This window comes from Dryas octopetala, chromosome 5 (genome assembly GCF_963921425.1).
Source record: "Dryas octopetala chromosome 5, drDryOcto1.1, whole genome shotgun sequence".
In the NCBI taxonomy this organism is placed as follows: domain Eukaryota; kingdom Viridiplantae; phylum Streptophyta; class Magnoliopsida; order Rosales; family Rosaceae; genus Dryas; species Dryas octopetala.
The window spans coordinates 19,142,667-19,167,651 of record NC_141370.1 but is presented as its reverse complement, the minus strand read 5'-3'; the positions used below and the strand labels follow the sequence as shown (position 1 = coordinate 19,167,651).

Sequence of the window (24,985 nt, the reverse complement as noted above, 5' to 3'; positions counted from 1 at the left end):
TCATTATAATCACTAAACCCAAAATCTTAAACATCCTTAAACACTAAAAAATATTTATAAACCTTTAATCATTAGAAACTCAAATAATGACTATCATACTGCACTCTTAGTCAGTAAACCTTATAAACTCTATTGTAGAGTTGTATAGTGTAGTATAACTATGCTAAAAATAATCATTTAGCACAAAATTTATCATAGTCTAGTTTGTGGGATGCATTTCTTTGAAGTATAAGATTAGGGGTTTAAATACCCTCGGGCCTCAACCACAATAAGCATTTTTCTTTTTAATATGGAGAAAACATATGGTACATGCCACACATGGACAATAGAAAAATGACATATGGTGCAAGGACAACACGGAGAAGAGTGACACATAGTAATAGTCCAAAAAAGTTTCAGTGAAGTTGATGCCCTATAAAATTCTAGCGGTGGTTCGGTGAAATTCCGCATGGTTGGGTGGTGCCACATGGCGATAATATCTGGCGACATATGACAATGTATTGGGGGGACATGTGTTAAAAGAGAAAAGCATAGTTAAAATGGGCTACTTTGTCATTTTCAAAGAAATACACATGGCTTACTCTATAGCCATGTATCTTAATATTTCAAATTGAAGATTTGATGAGCAAATTAATACAAATGTAATAATTTATGAAGTAAAATGACTATTTTTTTTTAAAAAAAAAGTGTATTTATAGACTAATATTATTATTAATGAAAAAGTTGGGGGTGCCCAGTGTAACTTTTACAAACCCAAATATACCCCTCAATTTTATCAAAACACAAATTTCTTAAGTCCTAATTAAACCACACATCCGAACAAAATTTCATCTAATCAATACTTCATATTTTGATAATTATTTAAAATCTAACTTATCGAGCATGAAATATTTGTATCTTAATATTTCAAATTGAAGATTTGATGAGCAAATTAATACAAATGTAATAATTTATGAAGTAAAATGACTATTTTTTTAAAAAAAAAAAGTGTATTTATAGACTAATATTATTATTAATGAAAAAGTTGGGGGTGCCCAGTGTAACTTTTACAAACCCAAATATACCCCTCAATTTTATCAAAACACAAATTTCTTAAGTCCTAATTAAACCACACATCCGAACAAAATTTCATCTAATCAATACTTCATATTTTGATAATTATTTAAAATCTAACTTATCGAGCAAGGAAAATTCCCATCAAGTTTAGAATTCTAATAAACATCAACAGTCCGTAATCCTCCAGAATACAACTTGACCTCACAAGATTATTGCCCCACCAGTACCACCTAATAAATAATCTTTTCGTGTTATTGTGTCACTGCCTCTTCGTTATCTTCTCTCACACTGTGAGTCTTTTCTTTCTTAGTTCTTCCTTCCAAGTAAGTCATCTCCCTTACAAGTAAGTCATCTCCCTTAATTATTCTGATTATTTTTTATTTTTTTGTTTCCAAATAATTTGTTTGTCAGACGGGAAAATCCTGGAAAACGACAGGGATCGAAGTCTCTGAACTGTACAGTTTCTGTTTATTTCAGTTGACTGTGTTTAGTTGAGACGATTCTTTGAATTTTGGAATTTGAAAGGGTGCAAATCCACAATAATTATATTTCTTTTTGCTTTGCGTTGTTAGTTTTGCTCCGATTTCTCGGAAACCAAACAGAGTGTCTTTGGCTGACTTAGGTTTTGGCTTTTTCATGGATCATTGTTTTTCCTCTTGCAAATGTTTGTAGGTTGGGCAATCATGTAGGCTTAGTTGTGTGTTCAGTTTAATATTTTGGTTACTTAGATATAGAATTGTGTTCATATGGCTCATCATTTGTAAAGTATTTGTTTAAAGATTCTATTTAGTCAAGGTCCTTGCTTAATTTAGTCTTTGATTTGCTGATTGTTACAAGTATTTTGTACAAATTTATTCGTGTGCATTTTATTTTAGTTCATATGTGTTAATGGTTTGTCACTATTTTAATTTTTAAAGGGAATTAATCAATAATATGTGAAATATGGCCAATTTTTAAGAAAGGAAAGTTGAAGCTTGTTGCTTTAATTCTAATTAATGTTTTTTTAAAGGGAACTTCCTAATTGTTTCTAAAATTGTCTTTTTTGTGTGTGTGCACATGCGCCTTTGCAAAAATTCTCAATTAGATTTGGGCTTGTGTTGCTGGCCCATGGAACTACATATGGCTTACCATTCATGATACATTTCACATTGTAATGCATTATTCGTTCTTTCTTGGGAGTTGTCTCCTTGTATCTTCTGTTTGTTTGTTGTTAATAAAGTTTCTATTTATCAAGAGAAAAAATAAAGGTTTATTGACCATGTTTTGAAATCATTGTCTTTTGTTGAAAATAAAAAAAAATTATGTAATGATGGAAAGGTGATTTGCATGATTTTGTTTATACTGAAGAATGGAGATATAACTTGAGTTTTGCATTAATGAAATATGGATTCTTTTATGCAGTGTGTATGCCATAAAACAGTACAAATTTCCGCTCAGATCCATTTAGTTTTCTAAAGTTCTAGACATGATTTTGTTTGCAAGTATTATGACTTATGTGATGCATACTTTTATTGTAATAAATTATTGACATAATTCTTTTGAAAAGAAAAGTATTGATAAAATGAAATGCCTGCTAGGTATCCTGATATTATATAATGGGTGGAAGCTCGATTGATGATGATTGGGAGATTACTTCGTCATCTAATCTTGTACGTACTGTGGTCTTAGTTGGACGTACTGGTAATGGAAAAAGTGCAACAGGAAACAGTATTCTTGGAAGAAAGGCCTTCAAATCCAGGACAAGTTCCTCTGGTGTTACAGGCACTTGTGAATTGGAGAAAACTGTATTGAGAGATGGACAAGTTGTGAATGTTATAGACACTCCTGGTAAAATCCTACTGACTTCAATTTTATTTTTTTTATTACATTCAATTTGAAATATTTTCTTTTTCTTTGCTAGGAGTAGGGAAACAAATGTATAGAGTAGTTGCACTTAGGAACCTAGTGCTAAGAAGTTACTATCTCTCATTCTGTTGACTTGTTTGGTACAGGTCTTTTTGATTTTTCTCTAAGTTCAGACTTTATTGGCAAAGAAATTGTCAAATGCATTGATATGGCCAAGGATGGAATCCATGCAGTTCTTATAGTTTTCTCAGTTAGGACCCGCTTTTCAAAAGAAGAAGAAGCTGCACTTCGTAGCCTGCAAACTTTGTTTGGAAGCAAAATTAATGATTACATAATTGTGGTGTTTACTGGGGGAGATGACATTGAAGAGAATGATGAGACATTGGATGACTATTTGGGACGTGAATGTCCAGAGCCTTTAAAGGTACTCACCAACATGTAAACTTGTTCTTTTGCTTTTCTTTTCTCGTCTGTAAGCTGTTATCTTTTCTGTGATATTCTTTTAAGTATAGCACAAAAACTCTCTAATCTGCCCTGATTCTAAAGTAAATTTAATAAAGAACAGACATCAACTGACAGAAGCTTTCCAATCTAACAGGATAGTAGAAAGAGAAAGCTCTCTAAAATTTGCTGAGACCAAAGTTTAAAGGGCTGCCCAAAATCTAATTTGTTCCCAAATTTAATCCACTCCCAGCCCTATATTCATAATTTCTTGTATTTCATTCCATCCACAAGGCAATAAGCGATCTCTATTGTCATAATGGTTCTCCTTTTTCTTTATTCTTACTTACCATCTGTTTCCACATAAGCTTCCTTATGCATCATTCTTATGGAAGAGCCTGTATTTTAGTCATATTTAATTGAGACTGATTTCAGCAACTCCTCCCTTTTCAGTTTGTACATCAAGTTTGCATGAATTGACCAATAAAATTATTTCATCTCCAAATTTTTCATATGAGAAGTAGATTTTGTCATTTTTATTATTATTTATATCTTAATTTATTTTTGGCTGGAGGATGTCAAAGTTGGTTTTGTATACATATTCCAGGACTAAGTGGACTTCAAAGATGTGCCAGAAAGTTCCATTTTGTTAAGATTAGTAGTATCCTGTAGATCTCATAAAATTGGCTATTAGTAGCATGGAATAATGGGAGATCCTCCAAGGGAGCTTTCCTGAATCTTATTTCTTAGACATTACCATTCTTCTATTATTGCATATGGTTTGTAACGATTGTGTACAGTTTTTTTTTGGTTAATCTATTGTTATCTTGAATATAAAGCTAACATCTATTAGACAATTTAATCAATTCTTGAATTAATTTAGGAAATCCTTGATTTGTGTGAAAATCGCTGTGTGCTTTTCGATAACAAGACTAAGGACGAAAGTAAGAGGGTTGAACAAGTGCAGCATCTTCTCACTCTTGTAAACAAGGTCATAGCACAGAATAGTGGACGTCCTTACACAGATGAGATATTTGCGGAAGTGAAGGTACTTTACTTTTTTTAATTAATAATTATTTTTTGAAATTCACAATGTTTGTATGAAAATATCATGATCAAAATTTTACTGCATCTGACAGAAAGGGGCAATGGAATTCCGTGATCGACAAGAAGAGGTTAATTCCTTGCAGGGGATCAAGGGGTATTCTAAACGAGAAATATCAGAATTGAAGGATCAGATGGATCGTGCATATGATGAGCAGCTTAAACGAATTTCTGAGATGGTAATAGATTGCCTTAAGTTTTTGTCTGTCTTTTGTTTGGGTTTAACAATTGTTCTTGATATAATTTATAGTTTTCTTAATTGGTTAAAACTAGAATACCATGTGCAGCTGCACTATTGCTCATAGTATTGACCACCCACAGTTAAAAGCAAGAGCTTTCTCTAATATTAAGAACCTATATCTTAATATTTAGTAAAAGCTATTAGCACTTTAGCAGTCACATATTTTTCATGTCATTGATTGCCTTTGAGCATATTGCTAGTACCTTTTAGACAAGTTATGGCATATAAATTTGGGATAAATGAAATCTTGCATTCATTTAGTAATTTCAGGCCCAGGGTTGTAGAAGTGTGCTGCTATCTACACACCCATATTTTTCTCACCTCACACCCCTTCATCTTTTTAATTTATACAATTTCTCAATACACACCCCTAACATTCTCAAAAAAACCCTCATTACACAAGGGGATAAAAAAAAAAAAAAACCAAAACCCAGCAGCCCCCACCCCCGAGACCACCCTCCCTCCCCCACCCACCCATCCTGTCAGCGCCGTCCCCACCACTTCCCTTCTCTCTCCCCTCTCTTTTTCGGTCTGTTGCAAAGGGAGGCTGGCAACCTTGATGGCCTCCAGATTAGTTGTAGATTTCAAACACCATATTTTTTTATAATTGTCAAAATTTGATTAAACTCTCTCTCTCTCTCTCTCTCTCTCTCTCTCTCTCTCTCTCTCTCTCTCTCTCTCTCTCTCTCTCTCTCTCTCCTCTCTCTTTCGGTCTGTTGCAAAGGGAGGCTGGCAACCTTGATGGCCTCCAGATTAGTTATAGATTTCAAAACACCATATTTTTTTGATAATTGTCAAAATTTGATTAAACTCTCTCTCTCTCTCTCTCTCTCTCTCTCTCTCTCTCTCTCTCTCTCTCTCTCTCTCTCTCTCTCTCTCTCTCTCTCTCTCTCTCTCTCTCTCTCTCTCTCTCTCTCTTCCACCCCAGTCCTTTCCTCTCCCTATATCCCATATTTGTTTGATTTGGAGTTGGAATATGTGCAATTAACCAGTATCTCATCTATCTGTGACATGAGTACTATGCTCAAGTCTGTGGAATCTATTTCATACCCCCAAAGCATGTGTAACAAAGTTGGGTTGGCTTTAAATCTGGTTTGCTTGGAGTTTAGGGTGAAAATTTGAAATCTCTTCCAGTGTTTTAAAGTTTTATAAATAGAATGAGATGAGTTGAGTGACCATCAATAAGTGACATGTAATATTTGAGGGAGTTGTAGGGGGGAGTACAAAGAAGGGTAATAGTTGGCAATTTTGTTCATGTCACGTCTTCTGAGATTTAAGACATTGACATCTTATGTTTCTAAATGCACATCCACTCTAGACATTCATGCTTATGTTCTTGTGAAATAATAGGTTGAAGCATGATGACAATATACCCTTCCCTCATGCTTAGTGATAACATTTTGAAGAGAGAATTTTCCTGTAAGCTACCAAACAGCAGAAGTTTTGTTGAAAATAATTTTTGGCCATTCAATTTTTTCTTTGCTGGTTGTTTGAGGCAATTGAATGATTGGGTAATAAAAGAGTCCAAGGAGGCTTTACTGATAAATTTCACTATGTTTGGCTTTCTGATAAATTGCATTGTTTTTTTTTTTCTTTTTCTAAACAATTATATTGCTTAATTAACCAGATGTGATTTAAATAAATTGTCTTTATGCTTTGTCTTATATTTTTGTTTCTTTGAGCCTGGGCTCTATTAGTGGATGTTTAGTAAAGCATCATATGTTGGTAGGGCCCAAAAAAATGCTAGCATGACAAGAATGGGTGTATATCTCTATTCATTGATCATGATGATATATTGTTGTACAGGTTGAGTCGAAGTTAAGAGAGACCACTACTAGGCTTGAACAACAGTTAGCAGATGCCCAGATGGCTCAACAAAGGTCAGATGATGAAATTCGAAAGCTTAGAGATAATCTAACGAAAGCAGAGGAGGAGCTTCGTAAAAGAGGTGAAACGAAGTGTGCCATTCTATAATGTAATTATTGATAAGATATGTGGTAAGCAAGAATGATCATCAACTATCCATCTCTTTTCCCCATCTAATTGTTGTTTATGCGGAGTTGCAACAACATTTTGTGACATCAACTGATAATGATTATGGTTTGATTGTGTATGTAAATGTGTAGGATGCTGGCCTAAAGTTCAATATATATATATATATATCTATACATATATATATATATAGATTTTATCTTCATAATATGTATTGTTGTACGTGTCTACAATGTTCGCTTGTCATTTCAGCATATGTTTCAGTTGCGGGCCTTTATTTGTTGTCACCTGTCAACAAATTCAAGGGTTGTGATGGGATCAGCAACTGAAACAACCCCTCTAATTTCAATCTAGATTTCTATAATAAGTTATATCTAATTGTTTATTTATTATAAGGGTTAAAAACAAAAATAGTCTATGAATTTTACAGTGAATCTCAATTTGGTCCACTAACTATAAAATGTGTCAATTTAGTTCATGAATTTTTCAAGTTGTACTAAAGCAGTACAAACGTTAACTTCCATAGAAAAATTTAACGGAAACTGGTCATGTGCACAGCAAGTGGTCACATTTTCAGGAGTATTTCAGTCCGTTCATCATATTTTCATGTGACCAATTCCGTTCAATTTCATATGGAAGTTAACGTTTGTACTGCTTTGGTACAACTTGAAAAATTTGTGGATCAAATTGACATTTTTTATAGTTAATAGACCAAATTGAGAATCAGTGGATCATTTTTATATTTAACCCTTATTATAATGCAATTTTAGTGGATAGTGGAACTGTGGAAGCTCGTAAGGGCCTTAATCCAAGACAAGGTCCTTGCATTGAGGGAATACACACCAATAATGTGTATCAAGCTAGCAATAATAACAACTGATTGCTGACTCAATCATTCTAATTAAACCACAAGAATTACAAAGCATCCTCACCTCAGTTCAGTCAGCTCCAGCGTCAATGATTTGGGAAATGGGAAGTAGTAGGGGATGCTTCGGCTACTAGCTAGGAAAGCAGTAGCACCAGCTAGAGCTTGTAAAGTTACTTATCTTAATGTATAATAATCGGTTCTTAAGTGTATATGTAAGACAGACATAATACTTCAGTCGTCTGAGGACACTAGTGTCGACTTATTTCATCTCATAATTTGGGGACCTCTGCAACCATACATATCATTAGTTAAAGATGTCTCATAATCACTGCCATAATTGAATGATTAAAGTTGTGCAATACTATAATAGAAATTAAAGCTGTTCAATTTTGAGCCTCTTCACTAATTGGCCTTGTACACAAATTTTTTTACCGCGAAACATCTTTGCTATTTTGGTTCAACAGGGTTATGCTTGTTTTGTCAATAATTAATTATATACATGCTTGCTAGAAGAAATTAAAATGGTGGTGCAAGCAAAGCCAATCTCCTCCTTGACAATACAAGATTGTTTATTGCAGTTAACTTGAGCTCAAGTTGATAAGTGGTATACAGCTACAACTGCAATCATCACAATGCTGAGAGGAAACTTTGTCTGATTTTTTAACATATCCACCCCCAACTGGTTTACACACAAATGGGTGGTTCAAGAGCATAGCGGCTGTGAACCTTTTTGAAGGGTTCCTCACAAAGCACTTTCCCAAAAAATCCTTAGCTTCTTTGGACAGCCATCTAGGAACAATGGGAATTTCGTAAGCAATCCGAGGCTTAATGTCCTCAAATTTCTTGTGAGTTTTCATATCCCATGGTAGCATACCAGTTAACATCTTGAAGACATCACAACCTAAGGCCCAGATATCAGAGGGCTGCTCCTGAATTCCAAAAACCACTGCTTCGGGAGAGAAATACCTTTCAGTGCCTTGTAGTCCACAACAAGGCTTCCCTCCATTCCATTTAGCAGCACTCTGTCAGTCCCAAGTCCCCAATTTTGGGCACAAGTTGAGTACCAGAGGTGGAAGTAGTACTAGCATCACTATTGTTCGGCCTTACAAGTAATATATTCTCAGGCTTCACATCACAATGAACATAACCCTTTTCATGAATGCACTTAAGCCCTTGCAGAATACATTCTGTATACTTCCTTACTTCAGATTCACGCAACCCAAAACCCTTGGAGTTTGCTATTAAATCCCCAATCGTTCCTCCCGAGGCAAACTCCAAAAATATATTGAATATCGGAGCGCCGTCACTACCAACTGTCACATCATATCCATAACAGTCAATCACATAAGGGCAATCAATAAAAGTGTTGAGAAGTGCTTTCTCCCTCACCAGCTCGGCGGAGACAGAAACCTTTGTGGATTTCACCGCCATAATCTGAGGCAAACCCTCCAACTGTGAACTGGGTCTCTTCAAAGAAGCCAAAAAACCGACCCAAAGCCGCCTTTGCCGAGCATTCGCCCTCGAACCCACGCATCACCACTGACATACATATCCTGCTCTGCCTCTGAAAGCTCTGCTCTTTTCCTCTTCAATGTCGGCATTCTTGGTCTAACAGTAACGGAGAGAAAGGGAGAAACTCAAACTGATTGAAAAAGGAACAAGTTAAAGGTGGATGATTGATTGAATGGATGAAGAAGACGTTTAAGGTTGATGAAATCTGAATGTGTGGAAGTGTTTTCTTGAAGCAGAGTTTTGAGCCTGTGAGTGTGCGTGTGTGTACAATGTTTTGGAAACTCACTATCGCAGAATTTGATTTTTCCTGGTGGTGAAAGGAATGGTGAGTGTGTTGGGACATAGAGATTATAGAGAGAAATAGAAACCTAGTAACGGTCGGATTAGTTGCTTTCGCGGCCTTTTCTTTCTGGTCTTGCAATTAAGAGATCACTACTCACTAGCTTAGAATCTGAAATATCTTGCGTATATCTCACGTCACCGGGATTACTGATAAGAAACAATCATGACCGTTGATATGGTAAGCGTGTTTTTTTTTTTTTTTTTTTTTAATTTTTGAAGTCATACTATTTTACGAACAGACCAGTATGGTGGCTCTCTTGAGAATCGTTGCCGATATTCTCTGGAAATCATTGAAGGTTTGGCTAATGAGATAGAGCAGATAGTTGGGATTAGATTATCTACATTTAACGACTATATGGATTCAGGGGATTAAAATTTAAAACCCGAAAGCATTAGGCCTTTATATGGTTGAACCAAGAATGAAGACAGCTGGAGAAAGAAGTGAAAGCCTGGACAGTCTTCTACCAATGAAAGAAGCTTTTTGCTGCTGGTGGTTTTGGGCCGTGCAGATCTTATAGCTTATGGTCGTTGGTTCTTGGCTAATCCAGATTTGGCAAAGAGATTTGAGCTTAATGCTCCTCTAAACAAGTACAACAGTGATGCATTCTACGTGTCTAATCCGGTTACCGGTTACAACAGTGTAAGGAAGCTTCAACACACTTTTGGTAGGTTTATTTATTCATGGTTGTAATGATAGTTTCTGCAAATTTTGTAGGTTTGGTGACTTATTTTTAAGTGTGTTGCATAATTTGCATTGACGATTCAATTTTGATCTAAAACTATATGAAAACAAAAAACAAAAAACAAAAAATCTGACCAGTGCTTATTTCAAATAATTTTGACCAGGAAAAAATTGCCATTTTAATATGACGTCATCAGACTCGTCAATTAATTTGAAAAAAAAAATGTTTGGAATAGACATTCAGCAACGGAGGACTGCTGTCCTATCCATCAACCACAGATTTCTCAATGGAGGAGTGTTGTCTTGTGCTTCCTACTGAACGTATAAAGACCAAATCCAAGTTGTCCTATCCATCCGCCACAGATTTCTCATTGGAGGCGTGTTGTCTTGTGCTTCCTACTGAACGTATAAAGACCAAATTGGGTCTTCCATCATTCCCTGCACTTACTAATTAACAAAACAATCAGAACTCAAAAGACCGAAAGCATGGGCAAAAGCCAAGTGCAAGATCAGCTAGCAGAGGAAGTGAACTCTGATATGTCTGCTCAAGCTCCCACAATCCCTCTCCTTACTCCTTACAAAATGGGAAAGTTCAATCTTTCTCATAGGTACTTAATCTTTTATACATCATACAGTGATTTATACTTCTAAGAGCCCAATAATGTGGGTTTTATTTATTTATATAAATTTGGTATGTTGGTTTCAGCATGTGTTCTTTTTTCTTTCATCATTTCATAATTGGTTTAGTGCTCGGTTTCTTAAACTTTGTTGAGGTGATCATGATTTCACAGGCCATATAAGTGTGATTATGATAGTATGCTGCCTCCTACCAAACAAGTTTGATGCTTGTATTTGTAAATTATTAGTTCTTTCTCTTCTTCAGAAATTGTTTTAACATCATTGACAAGGCAGAGATCATTCAACAATGTTCCTCAGCCACTTGCCACCGTATATTACTCTGTATTTGAAACTTATATTGTTCTTTGTCTTTTCCAGAATTGTTTTAGCACCATTGACTAGACAGAGATCATACAACAATATTCCTCAGCCACATGCAATCTTATATTACTCACAGAGAACGTCTGAAGGGGGTCTTCTGATAGCTGAAGCCGCTGGAGTTTCTGACACAGCTCAAGGGTAATTTTAAAGAAAGTAGCTTCGAGTTTCTTTTATGTTCGATTTTAAATGACAAACATACATATGAGTTTGTTCTTTCTTCATTTCAAAGTTTTATGTGCAGGTACCCAGATATGCCTGGTATATGGACAACGGAGCAAGTTGAAGCATGGAAACCCATTGTTGATGCTGTTCATGCTAAAGGTGGTGTCTTCTTCTGTCAGATTTGGCATGCGGGCAGGGTTTCGAAGAGCAGTGCGTTTCTGACATACACCTTTATGACTTCATTTCTATCATATTTATGACAAACTAGACCATTGAAGCATCAGGAAGCTGATTTTTCTTTTTAAAACTTAATTATGAAAACTGAACGTTTTCAGCCTCAATTTTTATTGGGAGGAAGAAGTTTGATATATTAAAAATAAATCAGAAATTCAGAGCTAGTTTAGCATGTGCTCTACAACAGAAGAAGTGAGTGGTTTTTACAGATGATATTGTTGCTCAATTGGCATAAAGTTTTGAATTGTAAAGGTCCGAGGTTATGTTGATTGATGGAACCATTGTGAGTTGAACCAACCTGTAGAATAACATGCAGGATTGTCTGCAGATAATATTTATGCATAATTGCTGTATTTTACTATTTTTTCTAAACCTATCTGGGAAAGAATAGTACACAATTTTTTAATTATGATAATGTATTGGTGCTGCTTCTGCTTCTGCTGCTGTGGCTGTTGTTGATCAATGGATTCCTTGAACACAATCTATTGTGTTCGGATTGTGATTCTATCTCTATTTTCTTACAGGTTTTCAGCCAAATGGGCAAGCTCCAATCTCTTGTACTGACAAGCCTCTAACCCCCCAACTGCTATCTAATGGCCTTTATGTTGCTGAATACACACCTCCAAGGCGATTAAGGACAGATGAAATTCCACAAATTGTCAATGATTTTAGACTTGCTGCAAGGAATGCTATTGAAGCTGGTAATTTATTTTTGAATTAAATACGAACTAAAATTTACGATCTATCAACTATCATTTTTTCCTTGTTTCAATTAAGTTGCTAACATCTTGGGTACACTGAAAATATTGTTTGACATATAGGCTTTGATGGGGTTGAAATTCATGGGGCTCATGGCTACCTTATTGATCAATTTATGAAAGACCAAGTGAATGATCGAACAGACCAATATGGTGGATCTCTAGAGAATCGTTGCCGATTTGCTTTGGAAATCATTGAAGCTGTTGCTAACGAGATAGGAGCAGATAATGTTGGAATTAGATTATCTCCATTTGCCAACTATATGGAATCAGGGGATTCAAATCCGAAAGCTTTAGGCATTTATATGGCCAAATCCTTGAACAAATATGAGATCTTGTACTGCCATATGCTTGAGCCACGAATGAAGACAGCTGGAGAAAAAAGTGAAAGCCCGGACAGTCTTCTTCCCATGAGAAAGGCTTTTAATGGTACCTTCATTGCTGCTGGTGGTTTTGACAGGGAAGATGGGAACAATGCTGTGGCTGAGGGTCATGCAGATCTTATTGCTTATGGTCGTTGGTTTTTGGCTAATCCAGATTTGCCAAAGAGATTTGAGCTTAATGCACCTCTAAACAAGTACAACAGAGATACATTCTACACATCTGATCCGGTTATTGGTTACACTGATTATCCATTTCTTGAAAGCAATGCTTAAGTTTCCAGCAGCGTACGGAATTTATTCCTGCATTGATCTGCTTCAGTGTTTTCTTGTTAATTACTTGCAAGGTGCAGTTAAAAAGAAAAAAAGTGAATAAAAGTTCAAGGGGCAGAGGTTCGCTGACCGAGTAACATTCTCATTTGGCATATTATGTCTGCGTTGAACATGTAAACTGATATCTCTATCAAGTGTTATAGCTTTTGGCTACTTGAACATGTAAACTGATTGCTGGCCAGTCAATTCAATAAAGATGCATGGTCTGTGTTTTGGTTCTTACAAACTCTTGAATCTTCTCCTTTTTGCGATGATCTTAATATGATTTGTGTAATTTAACAGACAACCAAGAAAATAAGTACAAATTCAAAAGTTTTGGCTCTAATTCACATTCATTTTCTGTAGCCAAAACACATATTTGTTCAGGGAGTTTCAAATGTTTCTCACATTCAAGGCACTATATGCTTCCAAGTGGCCACTACTCAAACACTTGAAACTATATGGATGTGATAATGTGGAGATTTTTGCTGCAGATTTGTCAATGTTTCAAGAAGAACATAGAGCTAATTGATAGAACTAGTGGCAGGCAAGGAAGATGATGCAGGAAATGAGATTGCTTTCAGCCAATTGCAGCATTTGACCCTTGGTTCTCTACCAAGTGTGCAAGGCTTTTGCTCGGAAAATTGCGTTGTCAAATTCCCGTCCTTGAAAATATATAATAGGTGGTACCTCACACCTCAGTTCAGTTTCTATTTCTTATTTCGATCTCCTACTTAATTTCTTCGCCTTTATATAAAAGCTTTCAGTAAATACACTCTATCTTAATTGTCCAAAGATATCTTTTGTGTACAAGTAATTTTATTATTTGAACGTGGAAACCAAATTCCTTTGACAATGTCGTCACCCATGATTGTACATGCAAAGGTGATCGAGATACATAAAATCAAACATGATGTATCCTATATTCCTATTACAATATATTTACATTCAAAATAGTATCAGTTTAGGAACTTATTAAGGAACTCTCTATGCTCATTGTCTCACCACCGAGCCTCACCTTTGCGCTCTCTGCATGCACTTCCACTATCTATTTGAAAAAGGCTCTTCCAGAGTTTTTTTTTTTTTTTTTTTTTTTTTCATTTATTCGTATTGTCTTCCTCAACGTAGCATGTCTATTTTAGCTGGATTAACTTGCATTTTATAGTTTGCTTTGCTCATACATAATTTGTTTTTTGTCAAATTGTACAAAAATTACTCACATTGTATACCTAAAGATGGGCTTCTTTCGTGGTTTCTTTGATTTTATCTCAAAACCTTGTTTAGCTTTGTTTGATGTTGATTGTATGTATGGCAAAGGCTTAAACTCTATAATTTTTTATGCTAATGTTGAAGGAAAGGTATTCTCATGATCATGATTTTAACGAATGCTTCTCTTGAGTCAAACCCTTGTTATATTTGGTGATCCATTACGTGGAGGATATGTGATGTTTCCACTGTAAAAATTGTTGGTCATAAATGAATGAATTCCTCATGTCAAGCCCATCGTTTCAAGTTTTTTCTTGTCCGAGTTTGTGGGAGAGAGAGAGAGAGAGAGAGAGAGAGAGAGAGAGAGAGAGAGAGAGAGAGAGACTTAATTCCAAATAAAACATTAAGAGATTAAACCATCACATATTAATTGAAGTGATATGTCCATGTCAACATAAGCTGCATATCATGTAAAGTCATCTAAATGTGGTCAGATAAGATGACCCAATCTGAACTTGCTCTGGAAAGTTTCACTTATTTCTAAGAAATTAGAAACTGACATTTATGCTCACATTATTTGATGACTCTGGAATTATTGCCTTATTAAATCTCCTCTATGTGTGTGTATATACATTTTTTTTTGAAATGATATGTGTGTGTATATACATTGAAATATAAGATGTGATATTATGTGCATGAAATTCGTATACATACATATGTACAAAATATTTTGAGATTTATTTACATGATTAACTAAATGGAACACTTATTTCAACTGAAAAAACAAAAAAAGGCTGAACTGTGAACATAATGGGGAGATTTCAGAAACCATCATCTTGAACATTTTCAGGAACTAGTACATCAAAATCACTTACAGTCCATTCAGCAGTCTCTCCTGCGCGACTGACATATATTTCTGTACCAACATTAATTGAAGACCATGCACGCTTTGCTGGTTTTGTTCCTGGGTCCTGTGCAACAAGTTCAAGAACAGTCAGCTAATAGGAGAAAATGACTAACTAAAATAGTTGCTGTAGAAATTGGAACCCACCCAAAACTATTTGGCAATGGGTGTAGAGGTCCAAGACCTTATATATACCTGGTAGAAGTACAACCGGCTAGAGAGGGCCCCCACATCAAGTTCCCATGTCCTGGGATCTCCAACCCATCCCTCTCCATGCTTTCCAGGATACCCATGTACAGCCCATTCAGAATGTGGAAGAATTTGCACCAATTCCTGTGCTTGTGGATTGCTATACGGGTCACATATATCATATGGTTTCTCCAAATATTCAGCATTTCCAGGTGCACAATAGAGATGATAAGCAGAATATGGAAACCGAGATGTTTCATTTCTATAAATTGTATCACCAGTAAGAGTAACATGGTAAGGCGGGCAGGAGACAAGGTTATCCGGCCGGCACCAGCTTGTAGTCTCTGGATTTATTATCATTTCACTGTATCTAGTCACATCTGTCAGAACGTTACCATCACATGGTTTTCCATTGTTCTTCCAACAGCTTCCTATATCAAGGAGATAAAATTGACTGTTGCCCCCTCCTCCATATTTAACATCAAGTGTCAACCTTACTTTGAAATTTGGAGAGACTGGCAACTGAAAAAGGAAAATAAGATTATACTATGAAGTGCTTCTGAGGTATGACTTCAAATTTTGAAATATTGATTCACAAGGAATCAAAACACAAAGAATTCATCAAATATGCAAAATTTTGATGTACTTTTCCTGCAGACTAAATATAAAAGTGCATACACCATATTGGATCTGAAGTGTTCAACTAAAAAATTCCTATGTCCAGTCAAGACGTATGGGATGACAAATGTTAATGCCAGAAAAAAATAAGTAAAGCTGAGGAATCAACCTTTCTCATGATGCCACGACCATCATAGTGATAACCGCCATTAGGCCCTTTTGTTGCATCTGAACGTAGATACAACATAAGCCAAGGATACTTTTCAGATGTTGTCAATCTCTGTGAGAAAATCCAACTTCCCGTGCTCAAATTTTTCTGCCATGAAACTGAAAAGTAGGAGTTCTTCCCTATACCTTTGCTCAAATTGGCAGCAAGATCATAAGTTCCATAAAATCCACCAATTAACGACAACTTTTGGTCCCCATAAGAAGCCAATCTTGAGTAGTTATGGTAGACAAGTGGTTGATTCATACAACCTTCACCAAAACATGGAAAATTCCTCTCTGTTACAATTCTGCTTACATGCTTGCCATTTTCAGGACAAAGAGTAGTGTTCTTGTCAAAATTTCCATTCTTAAGCATGACCATCCAAAAGTGCCACGGATCTGATGAATCATGAACCTCACATAGAGAAGCAAGATACAGTTCTTTTTCCATTGCATACAAGTCAGGGTCTGTGTATGGCTTAAAATCCCTTACAGGAAACTTATCACCAGCCCTTAAGTTGTTGTCTGATTCATTTACTCTGTGATGAATCACGCACTTATTGCCCCTACCTAGACGGGTGCGATCCAAAGGATCTGATAGTTGAAACAAACAGGATTAATAAGAAAGCCAACTCTAAGTAGAAGGCAAATTTTGGATTATATTTAGTCCTAAACAGAGTACATTGATCATGAGATTTCAAGAAGTTCACATGTAAGGGGAGGGGGGTGAGGTGTAATATGGACCGTATGAAAACAGAGCACAAGGTGTTGACCATGAGTTCAAAATTGCAGCAACTAATTTCCACCACAAAAGAACAACCATACGATGAAACTATGTAAAGAAACAATAATTTTATAGTACTATAGTCTTACAACTAAGTTTTGCATGAGTGTAGTTGGTACCGAATGACACAAGCCACAGTCACTAATTGAGGAATCAAGTTTTGATTCACATCAAGATAGTTCTAAATCCATAAATTATGCCAGAAACTTTTCAAAATAACTACCAGAAGCCCAAAAATATGAGAAAATTACAAACCAAATATCTTATTCGAACTAATTTCATAATTCGGTAGTGATTTGAGAAAATTGCATCATTTAGAACAAATAATGAAAAGTGGAATAAAAAGGGTACATTTGGCTTCCAATTATTGATCTTCAAGTATCCTCAAGAATTTTATTGAAATTGGGCAACAAACAATGATAGTCTGATAGTACATTATCCAAGTTCATGCTGGTTGCATGAGCGTAGTTGGTGCCAAATGACACAAGCCACAGTCACAAAATGAGGAACCAAGTTTTGATTAGCATCAAGATAGGTCTAAACCCGTGAATTATACCAGAAAATTTTGGATATAACTAGCAGAGGCACAAGCATACTTGAAAAATACAGACCAAATATCTTATTTTAACAAATTTCATAGTTTGTTAGTGATTTGGGAAAATTGCATCATCCAGAAACAAATCAGGAAAGCTGGACTAAAAAGGGTACATTTGGCTTCCCATATTGATCTTCAAGTATCCTCAATTTTATTGGAATTGGGCAATAAACAATAATGGGTCTGATAGTACATTATCCAATGGAAAACTCCTAACAGAAGAAAAATAACAAGTAGTCCTGATTGGAAAATACAGATTAACCCACTAACACAAAAGCAATTTCAAAGGCAAAGACAATCATCCACCTCTAATCAAGAAACCAAAGTAAGGGTAACTGAATCACAACTTCACAATCCAAATGGGTTTTTCCATCCATACATGCATACAAACAAAAAATTTGTATAAAACTGTTTAACATGTCAGTAGCTCTAAATTTAATCAAACCCCATGTGGGTACTCTTTGTATGTTTTGCGTTGAGCATACCAGTGATAAATGGGCAATACATATCAGCACAATCTGCTAGCCTGGGGCTGCCCATGTTGGGTGCTTCCATTCCAACTTCATTGCAGAAGTTCCAAGCTTCCAATGCAACTCTGACATTTGGGTTCTGCATTCCTGGGTCTCCTATTGCTGATAAGTACTTTTCTGAGACAGTGCTTATATAATCATCGCCCAAATTCAACCCAAACAGTTGACAAACAAGAACAAACACAACCACACAAGCAGAGTTGAGAAGACCCATGTTCTTCTGTAAGGAAGAAACAAAGTCAGGCACGCTCTATTTTGGAAGTGAATTTCAGTGACACTTGGTTTTGTGCAGAATCCATTGTGGACTGGCGTTGGTGAAGAAACAGAGGGGTTTTGCTTTGAAGGAAAGTTGCCTTGACGTGTTGGAGAGGAGACTTGCTGGTAGTTTCGCAGGGACATACGGGGATACCAACACTCGAATGTACGTACACGCCCACTTGAAAGCAATGGGCTTCTACTACAAGGCGATAGAGCAGCCTGATATTTGTTTTTTCTTTTTGTTTACCTGATTCTTTTTGCTGTTTAATCCTTAGACCCAAGGAGTAAAATTTCGGTTTCGAGGAAATTTTCGATGGAAATTTCGACGGAAATTTTCGAGGAAATTTCGATTAAAATTTCGATTTCGATAAAATTAGACAAAAACGACGAAAATTGCTATCAAAATACGGAAATTTTGAATGAAACTTGACTATATGTTTATTTAACATATTATCTACTACATTTATAAAAAATATTGAAGAAACCAAATTATATAGTAAGTTTCATATGATATAAGGTAAATATAATGCGCGCTGGGCAAATACTGTTAAATAAAATTAGTATAATGAATAAATGAAATTAGTATATTCTTTATACTCTATAATCTATAAACTAAATCTTAATACTAAATTCTATATACTTTATATACTTTAATACTCTTTATACTCTATAATTTATAGACTAAACCCTATATACTCTATAATCTATACTCTATATTATTTAGGATATGGTATAGGATATTAGTGTTTAGGCCCTTTAGGAAATCTTCATATCTTTAATTCTTTTTTATATATAAATATATTAGGATTTAAAAATAACTAAACGAAACACCAAAATGGCCAAACGAAAACCGAAACTTTTTTTTTTTTCTTTCCAATTGCCCAAAGTCTCCAAACCTCAATCAACTCTAAACCTTTTTCTTTTTTTTTTCTTTCATTTTCATTTGTTTTCCAAATTATTTATTTTTATTTTATACTTAAAAGTTAAAATTAAAAAGGGGCAATATCTTTTACCAAAAAAAAAAAAAGGACAATATCACTCACATTGCTATGTTGATAGTCGAGGAAGTTTCTTGGGAACATTATATTTGAATATTATAATAATAATTTTTTTTTGGTCGAATATTATAATATTATATTTCAAAAGTGAAAAAGTAGAAACATTTGACTCAATTGATATTAGTTGATGCAGACTATGCAGTGCACATTTGCACGTGAGTAACTAGAAAGATAAAAGGATAAGGATAAGGACTTGCAGTATCTTACATATATTATATATATACTGATACAAGATGTCAAGACCATTATAGATCAATATATGTATGCGCAGTCTTGGCCATATATGCATCATTAATTGAAGTATCAATTAGTTCAAAGTTCAAACCTTGCAGGGGTCTCGCGCCGAGGAAGAAACTTACAGAGAAGGAGTTGCAACTTGCAAGCGGAGAAAAGAGAGAGAGTCACGCCGGAGATGGAGTCGCAGGCGAAGAAGAGAGAGAGAGTCTCGCCAGTGATGAGGTAAGGGGAGAGAGATCTTTGGCAGGGGAGAAGACAGAGAGAAGAACTAAAGAAAGATAGATCTAAGTGTGTGGTTGAAAAAGGAGAATACAGGCTTAAAATTGAGAAACTATTTGTAATAACAAAAAAAAATTAAATAAATAATCACATGTTTGGTAATCCAGGCCAAAAAACCTTCAAAAACTGACATGTGACACGTGGAAGAAACCCATTGGTAGATTCACGTGCACCAATGGGGCGAGTTTACTTGCATGCGCGGACGCATCATCCTTCCTCAACACTGCATCTCAGATTCCCAAACGCAGAGCCTGTTATAAAAATAAAACTGAACCCCCAATATTTCATTTTCAAGAAAAAACAGAAAAAAACAGAAGAGAATTGGGAAATATGTCGAAGCCAAATTCCATGGACGCAGAAGAGTTTGAATTCTTGGAAATAGAAGCAGAACAAGAAGAAGAAGAAGGAGTTCTGGGTCTGGGTCTGTCACACTGGGAATTCATCGATGCTTCTGGTGCCGACTCAGAGAAGCACCACCACTCCGACTCTGATCAAGAACAAGAAGATGATCAAGAAGGAAATGGGTCTCATGGGTTTGATGGGCCTGCTTCGTCTTTGACTGATCCAATCGAAACCCATCATCACCTTCTTGTTCGTTTTCGTGATGTGGGTCTCAAACGTACAGCAAAATTTCAATTTACAGCGAAATTTCGACGAAATTTTACAGAAATACACTTGAAGGGGGATCGAAATTTCGGTCGAAATTTCGGCGAAATTTTCGAAATTTCGGCGAAAAATTACCGAAAATTAAGGGTTATGTGATAAAATTTCGGGATCCCAAAAAAACGAAAATTTCGGCGAAATTTTGCCGAAATTTTCGAAATTTCACTCCTTGCTTAGACCTACTCCAGCGAGCTGGAGATGTTGATGTCCAAACCCAAATTTGGACATCAAATCTATCACAGTGGGCCGGAGGCCCGGAGTAATGATACACCCATTTAAAACCCAAAGTTGTGCTTGCATTTGGGCAAAGGGATGTTGATACTTAAAAAGAAGAAATTTTAAAAAGGACCCCACTTTCTTTTCAAACCCCTAAAGAAAATTTTACTCTCTAACTTTCCATATTTTCCCCTAATTACTAAAAAAGAAAAAAAAAAAACATATGAAAACCTCTTCCTCCTCCTCCCACCTGAGCCCCACCTCCACCACTACCTCCGATCATCCAGCCACCCTGCTGGCGGCCCACGACGGCCATCGATTCTTTCTTTCTCTCTCACTCCTCTTTCTCTACGTTCATTGTACAATCGGTCAAAGCCGTGAAGAAGGCCGTCGGCTAAGAGATGATGATGTAAAGTGAATGAGGGATGTCGTCACATCATCATATTTAATTTAGAATTAAGACATATTTTAATTATAAAAGTTTAATTCTATAATGAGGATATGATTCGAGTCTTAATTTAGAAATTAAAATCATTATAAATTGAGGCGTAACAATGATAGCAGGCTTACCACATAGGAGTGGCACCGAGCAAGTCGGGTTGAGATTTCCTGTCCTCAATTCCCTTGTCCCCTCTCTCAGATTTTGAGGGCTCTTTCTTAATTCTTGTTTTACTTAAAAAAAAAATTTATTAAAATCTGAGAGAATGAATAGGAAGGGACATGGGAGATTGGGGACATGAGATCTCCACCCGAGCAAGTCTCCCACTACCAGACCCCTCACATCAATTTTCCACATACCAAAGTTGTTCTTCCTGTCATAACTTCTCAATTTCAAGACCAATGTCTCATAAAGTAAATGAAAAAACAAAAATCAGTATTCAGTAAAATAGTATGACTTCAAAAATAAATAAAAAAAAAAAGAAGATCAACCTTACCATATCAACGGTCATGATTGTTTCTCATCAGTAATCCCGGTGGCGTGAGATATACGCAAGATATTTCAGATTCTAAGCTAGTGAGTAGTGATCTCTTAATTGCAAGACAAGAAAGAAAAGGCCGCGAAAGCAACTAATCCGACCGTTACTAGGTTTCTATTTCTCTCTATATCTCTATGTCTCAACACACTCACCATTCCTTTCACCACCAGGAACAAATTCCGCGATAGTGAGTTTCCAAAACATTGTACACACACGCACACTCACAAGCTCAAAACTTTGCATCAAGAAAACACTACCACACATTCAGATTTCATCAACCTTAAACGTCTTCTTCATCCATTCAAGCATATAGTGCCTTGAATGTGAGAAACATTTGAAACTCCCTGAACAAATATGTGTTTTGGCTACATAAAATGAATGTGAATTAGAGCCAAAACTTTTGAATTTGTACTTATTTTCTTGGTTGTCTGTTAAATTACACAAATCATATTAAGATCATCGCAAAAAGGAGAAGATTCAAGAGTTTGTAAGAACCAAAACACAGACCATGCATCTTTATTGAATTGACTGGCCAGCAATCAGTTTACATGTTCAAGTAGCCAAAAGCTATAACACTTGATAGAGATATCAGTTTACATGTTCAACGCAGACATAATATGCCAAATGAGAATGTTACTCGGTCAGCGAACCTCTGCCCCTTGAACTTTTATTCACTTTTTTTCTTTTTAACTACACCTTGCAAGTAATTAACAAGAAAACACTGAAGCAGATCAATGCAGGAATAAATTCCGTACGCTGCTGGAAACTTAAGCATTGCTTTCAAGAAATGGATAATCAGTGTAACCAATAACCGGATCAGATATGTAGAATGTATCTCTGTTGTACTTGTTTAGAGGTGCATTAAACTCAAATCTCTTTGGCAAATCTGGATTAGCCAAAAACCAACGACCATAAGCAATAAGATCTGCATGACCCTCAGCCACAGCATTGTTCCCATCTTCCCTGTCAAAACCACCAGCAGCAATGAAGGTACCATTAAAAGCCTTTCTCATGGGAAGAAGACTGTCCGGGCTTTCACTTTTTTCTCCAGCTGTCTTCATTCGTGGCTCAAGCATATGGCAGTACAAGATCTCATATTTGTTCAAGGATTTGGCCATATAAATGCCTAAAGCTTTCGGATTTGAATCCCCTGATTCCATATAGTTGGCAAATGGAGATAATCTAATTCCAACATTATCTGCTCCTATCTCGTTAGCAACAGCTTCAATGATTTCCAAAGCAAATCGGCAACGATTCTCTAGAGATCCACCATATTGGTCTGTTCGATCATTCACTTGGTCTTTCATAAATTGATCAATAAGGTAGCCATGAGCCCCATGAATTTCAACCCCATCAAAGCCTATATGTCAAACAATATTTTCAGTGTACCCAAGATGTTAGCAACTTAATTGAAACAAGGAGAAAATGAAAATTGATAGATCGTAAATTTTAGTTCGTATTTAATTCAAAAATAAATTACCAGCTTCAATAGCATTCCTTGCAGCAAGTCTAAAATCATTGACAATTTGTGGAATTTCATCTGTCCTTAATCGCCTTGGAGGTGTGTATTCAGCAACATCACGGCCATAAGTTAGCAGTTGGGGGGTTAGAGGCTTGTCAGTACAAGAGATTGGAGCTTGCCCATTTGGCTGAAAGCCTGTAAGAAAATAGAGATAGAATCACAATCCGAACACAATAGATTGTGTTCAAGGAATCCATTGATCAACAACAGCCACAGCAGCAGAAGCAGAAGCAGCACCAATACATTATCATAATTAAAAAATTGTGCACTATTCTTTCCCAGATAGGTTTAGAAAAAATAGTAAAATACAGCAATTATGCATAAATATTATCTGCAGACAATCCTGCATGTTATTCTACAGGTTGGTTCAACACACAATGGTTCCATCAATCAACATAACCTCGGACCTTTACAATTCAAAACTTTATTGCCAATTGAGCAACACTATCATCTGTAAAAACCACTCACTTCTTCTGTTGTAGAGCACATGCTAAACTAGCTCTGAATTTCTGATTTATTTTTAATATATCAAACTTCTTCCTCCCAATAAAAATTGAGGCTGAAAACGTTCAGTTTTCATAATTAAGTTTTAAAAAGAAAAATCAGCTTCCTGATGCTTCAATGGTCTAGTTTGTCATAAATATGATAGAAATGAAGTCATAAAGGTGTATGTCAGAAACGCACTGCTCTTCGAAACCCTGCCCGCATGCCAAATCTGACAGAAGAAGACACCACCTTTAGCATGAACAGCATCAACAATGGGTTTCCATGCTTCAACTTGCTCCGTTGTCCATATACCAGGCGTATCTGGGTACCTTCACATAAAACTTTGAAATGAAGAAAGAACAAACTCATATGTATGTTTGTCATTTAAAATCGAACATAAAAGAAACTCGAAGCTAGTTTCTTTAAAATTACCCTTGAGCTGTGTCAGAAACTTCAGCGGCTTCAGCTATCAGAAGACCCCCTTCAGACGTTCTCTGTGAGTAATAGAAGATTGCATGTGGCTGAGGAATATTGTTGTATGATCTCTGTCTACCCAATGGTGCTAAAACAATTCTGGAAAAGACAAAGAACAATATAAGTTTCAAATACAGAGTAATATACGGTGGCAAGTGGCTGAGGAACATTGTTGAATGATCTCTGCCTTGTCAATGATGTTAAAACAATTTCTGAAGAAGAGAAAGAACTAATAATTTACAAATACAAGCATCAAACTTGTTTGGTAGGAGGCAGCATACTATCATAATCACACTTATATGGCCTGTGAAATCATGATCACCTCAACAAAGTTTAAGAAACCGAGCACTAAACCAATTATGAAATGATGAAAGAAAAAAGAATACATGCTGAAACCAACATACCAAATTTATATAAATAAATAAAACCCACATTATTGGGCTCTTAGAAGTATGAATCAATGTATGATGTATAAAAGATTAAGTACCTATGAGAAAGATTGAACTTTCCCATTTTGTAAGTAGTAAGGAGAGGGATTGTGGGAGCTTGAACAGATATATCAGAGTTCACTTCCTCTGCTAGCTGATCTTGCACTTTGGCTTTTGCCCATGCTTTCGGTCTTTTGAGTGTTGATTGTTTTGTTAATTAGTAAGTGCAGGGAATGATGGAATTAAGACTCAATTTGGTCTTTATACGTTCAGTAGGAAGCACAAGACAACACTCCTCCAGAAATCTGTGGGGGATGGATAGGACAACTTGGATTTGGTCTTTATAAGATCAGTAGGAAGCATAAGACAACACTCCTCCATTGAGAAATCTGTGGTTGATGGATAGGACAACTTGGATTTGGCCTT

The 24,985-nt window shown here is 35.9% G+C and overlaps 4 protein-coding genes and 1 pseudogene across 5 annotated transcripts; 2 read left to right on the top strand and 3 right to left on the bottom strand.

Moving 5' to 3' along the window:
* Nucleotides 1–1,245: 1,245 nt before the first annotated feature.
* Nucleotides 1,246–6,800, top strand: LOC147285329 (P-loop containing nucleoside triphosphate hydrolases superfamily protein). Of its 2 annotated transcripts, none has more exons than XM_086243085.1 (6): nucleotides 1,246–1,399; nucleotides 2,634–2,883; nucleotides 3,048–3,325; nucleotides 4,226–4,390; nucleotides 4,482–4,625; nucleotides 6,494–6,800. In XM_086243085.1, the coding sequence occupies exons 2-6, from the start codon at nucleotides 2,652–2,654 to the stop codon at nucleotides 6,659–6,661; spliced, it is 987 nt and encodes a 328-aa protein (XP_086099211.1). In that variant the 5' UTR covers nucleotides 1,246–1,399; nucleotides 2,634–2,651; the 3' UTR covers nucleotides 6,662–6,800. The 2 variants fall into 2 exon arrangements, with proteins under 2 accessions (XP_086099211.1, XP_086099212.1); XM_086243086.1 differs by having other exon boundaries at nucleotides 1,251–1,379.
* A 1,325-nt stretch (nucleotides 6,801–8,125) lies between these two features.
* On the bottom strand, nucleotides 8,126–9,148 carry LOC147285328 (mitogen-activated protein kinase kinase kinase 20-like; annotated as a pseudogene).
* Nucleotides 9,149–10,438: 1,290 nt separating this feature from the next.
* On the top strand, nucleotides 10,439–13,175 carry LOC147285327 (12-oxophytodienoate reductase 2-like). Its single transcript, XM_086242949.1, has 5 exons — nucleotides 10,439–10,691; nucleotides 11,080–11,220; nucleotides 11,324–11,454; nucleotides 12,003–12,179; nucleotides 12,300–13,175. Exons 1-5 carry the CDS (start codon nucleotides 10,570–10,572, stop codon nucleotides 12,890–12,892), a joined length of 1,164 nt encoding a protein of 387 aa, XP_086099075.1. The 5' UTR covers nucleotides 10,439–10,569; the 3' UTR covers nucleotides 12,893–13,175.
* Nucleotides 13,176–14,770: 1,595 nt separating this feature from the next.
* LOC147285326 (uncharacterized) lies at nucleotides 14,771–18,374 on the bottom strand. The gene is made up of 4 exons (XM_086242948.1): nucleotides 17,917–18,374; nucleotides 16,015–16,646; nucleotides 15,234–15,749; nucleotides 14,771–15,105 (listed from the first exon to the last, which is right to left on the bottom strand). Exons 1-4 carry the CDS (start codon nucleotides 18,173–18,175, stop codon nucleotides 14,956–14,958), a joined length of 1,557 nt encoding a protein of 518 aa, XP_086099074.1. The 5' UTR covers nucleotides 18,176–18,374; the 3' UTR covers nucleotides 14,771–14,955.
* A 3,759-nt stretch (nucleotides 18,375–22,133) lies between these two features.
* LOC147285325 (12-oxophytodienoate reductase 2-like) lies at nucleotides 22,134–24,861 on the bottom strand. The gene is made up of 5 exons (XM_086242955.1): nucleotides 24,619–24,861; nucleotides 24,090–24,230; nucleotides 23,856–23,986; nucleotides 23,130–23,306; nucleotides 22,134–23,009 (listed from the first exon to the last, which is right to left on the bottom strand). Exons 1-5 carry the CDS (start codon nucleotides 24,642–24,644, stop codon nucleotides 22,417–22,419), a joined length of 1,068 nt encoding a protein of 355 aa, XP_086099081.1. The 5' UTR covers nucleotides 24,645–24,861; the 3' UTR covers nucleotides 22,134–22,416.
* Nucleotides 24,862–24,985: the final 124 nt, after the last annotated feature.

Excerpts from the sequence above, each read along its gene's own strand:
- LOC147285326 (XM_086242948.1), bottom strand. The coding sequence starts at position 18,175 with ATGGGTCTTCTCAACTCTGCTTGTGTGGTTGTGTTTGTTCTTGTTTGT. Across the intron at positions 16,647-17,916 it reads GTATTGCCCATTTATCACTG|ATCCTTTGGATCGCACCCGT; the intron begins GTATGCTCAACG and ends TTCAACTATCAG. Across the intron at positions 15,750-16,014 it reads GTCGTGGCATCATGAGAAAG|TTGCCAGTCTCTCCAAATTT; the intron begins GTTGATTCCTCA and ends TTCCTTTTTCAG.
- LOC147285327 (XM_086242949.1), top strand. The coding sequence starts at position 10,570 with ATGGGCAAAAGCCAAGTGCAAGATCAGCTAGCAGAGGAAGTGAACTCT. Across the intron at positions 11,221-11,323 it reads GTTTCTGACACAGCTCAAGG|GTACCCAGATATGCCTGGTA; the intron begins GTAATTTTAAAG and ends TTTTATGTGCAG. Across the intron at positions 11,455-12,002 it reads GGGCAGGGTTTCGAAGAGCA|GTTTTCAGCCAAATGGGCAA; the intron begins GTGCGTTTCTGA and ends ATTTTCTTACAG.
- LOC147285325 (XM_086242955.1), bottom strand. The coding sequence starts at position 24,644 with ATGGGAAAGTTCAATCTTTCTCATAG. Across the intron at positions 23,987-24,089 it reads GTTTCTGACACAGCTCAAGG|GTACCCAGATACGCCTGGTA; the intron begins GTAATTTTAAAG and ends TTTTATGTGAAG. Across the intron at positions 23,010-23,129 it reads AAGGAATGCTATTGAAGCTG|GCTTTGATGGGGTTGAAATT; the intron begins GTAATTTATTTT and ends TTTGACATATAG.
- LOC147285329 (XM_086243085.1), top strand. The coding sequence starts at position 2,652 with ATGGGTGGAAGCTCGATTGATGATGATTGGGAGATTACTTCGTCATCT. Across the intron at positions 4,391-4,481 it reads AGATATTTGCGGAAGTGAAG|AAAGGGGCAATGGAATTCCG; the intron begins GTACTTTACTTT and ends TGCATCTGACAG. Across the intron at positions 4,626-6,493 it reads TTAAACGAATTTCTGAGATG|GTTGAGTCGAAGTTAAGAGA; the intron begins GTAATAGATTGC and ends ATTGTTGTACAG.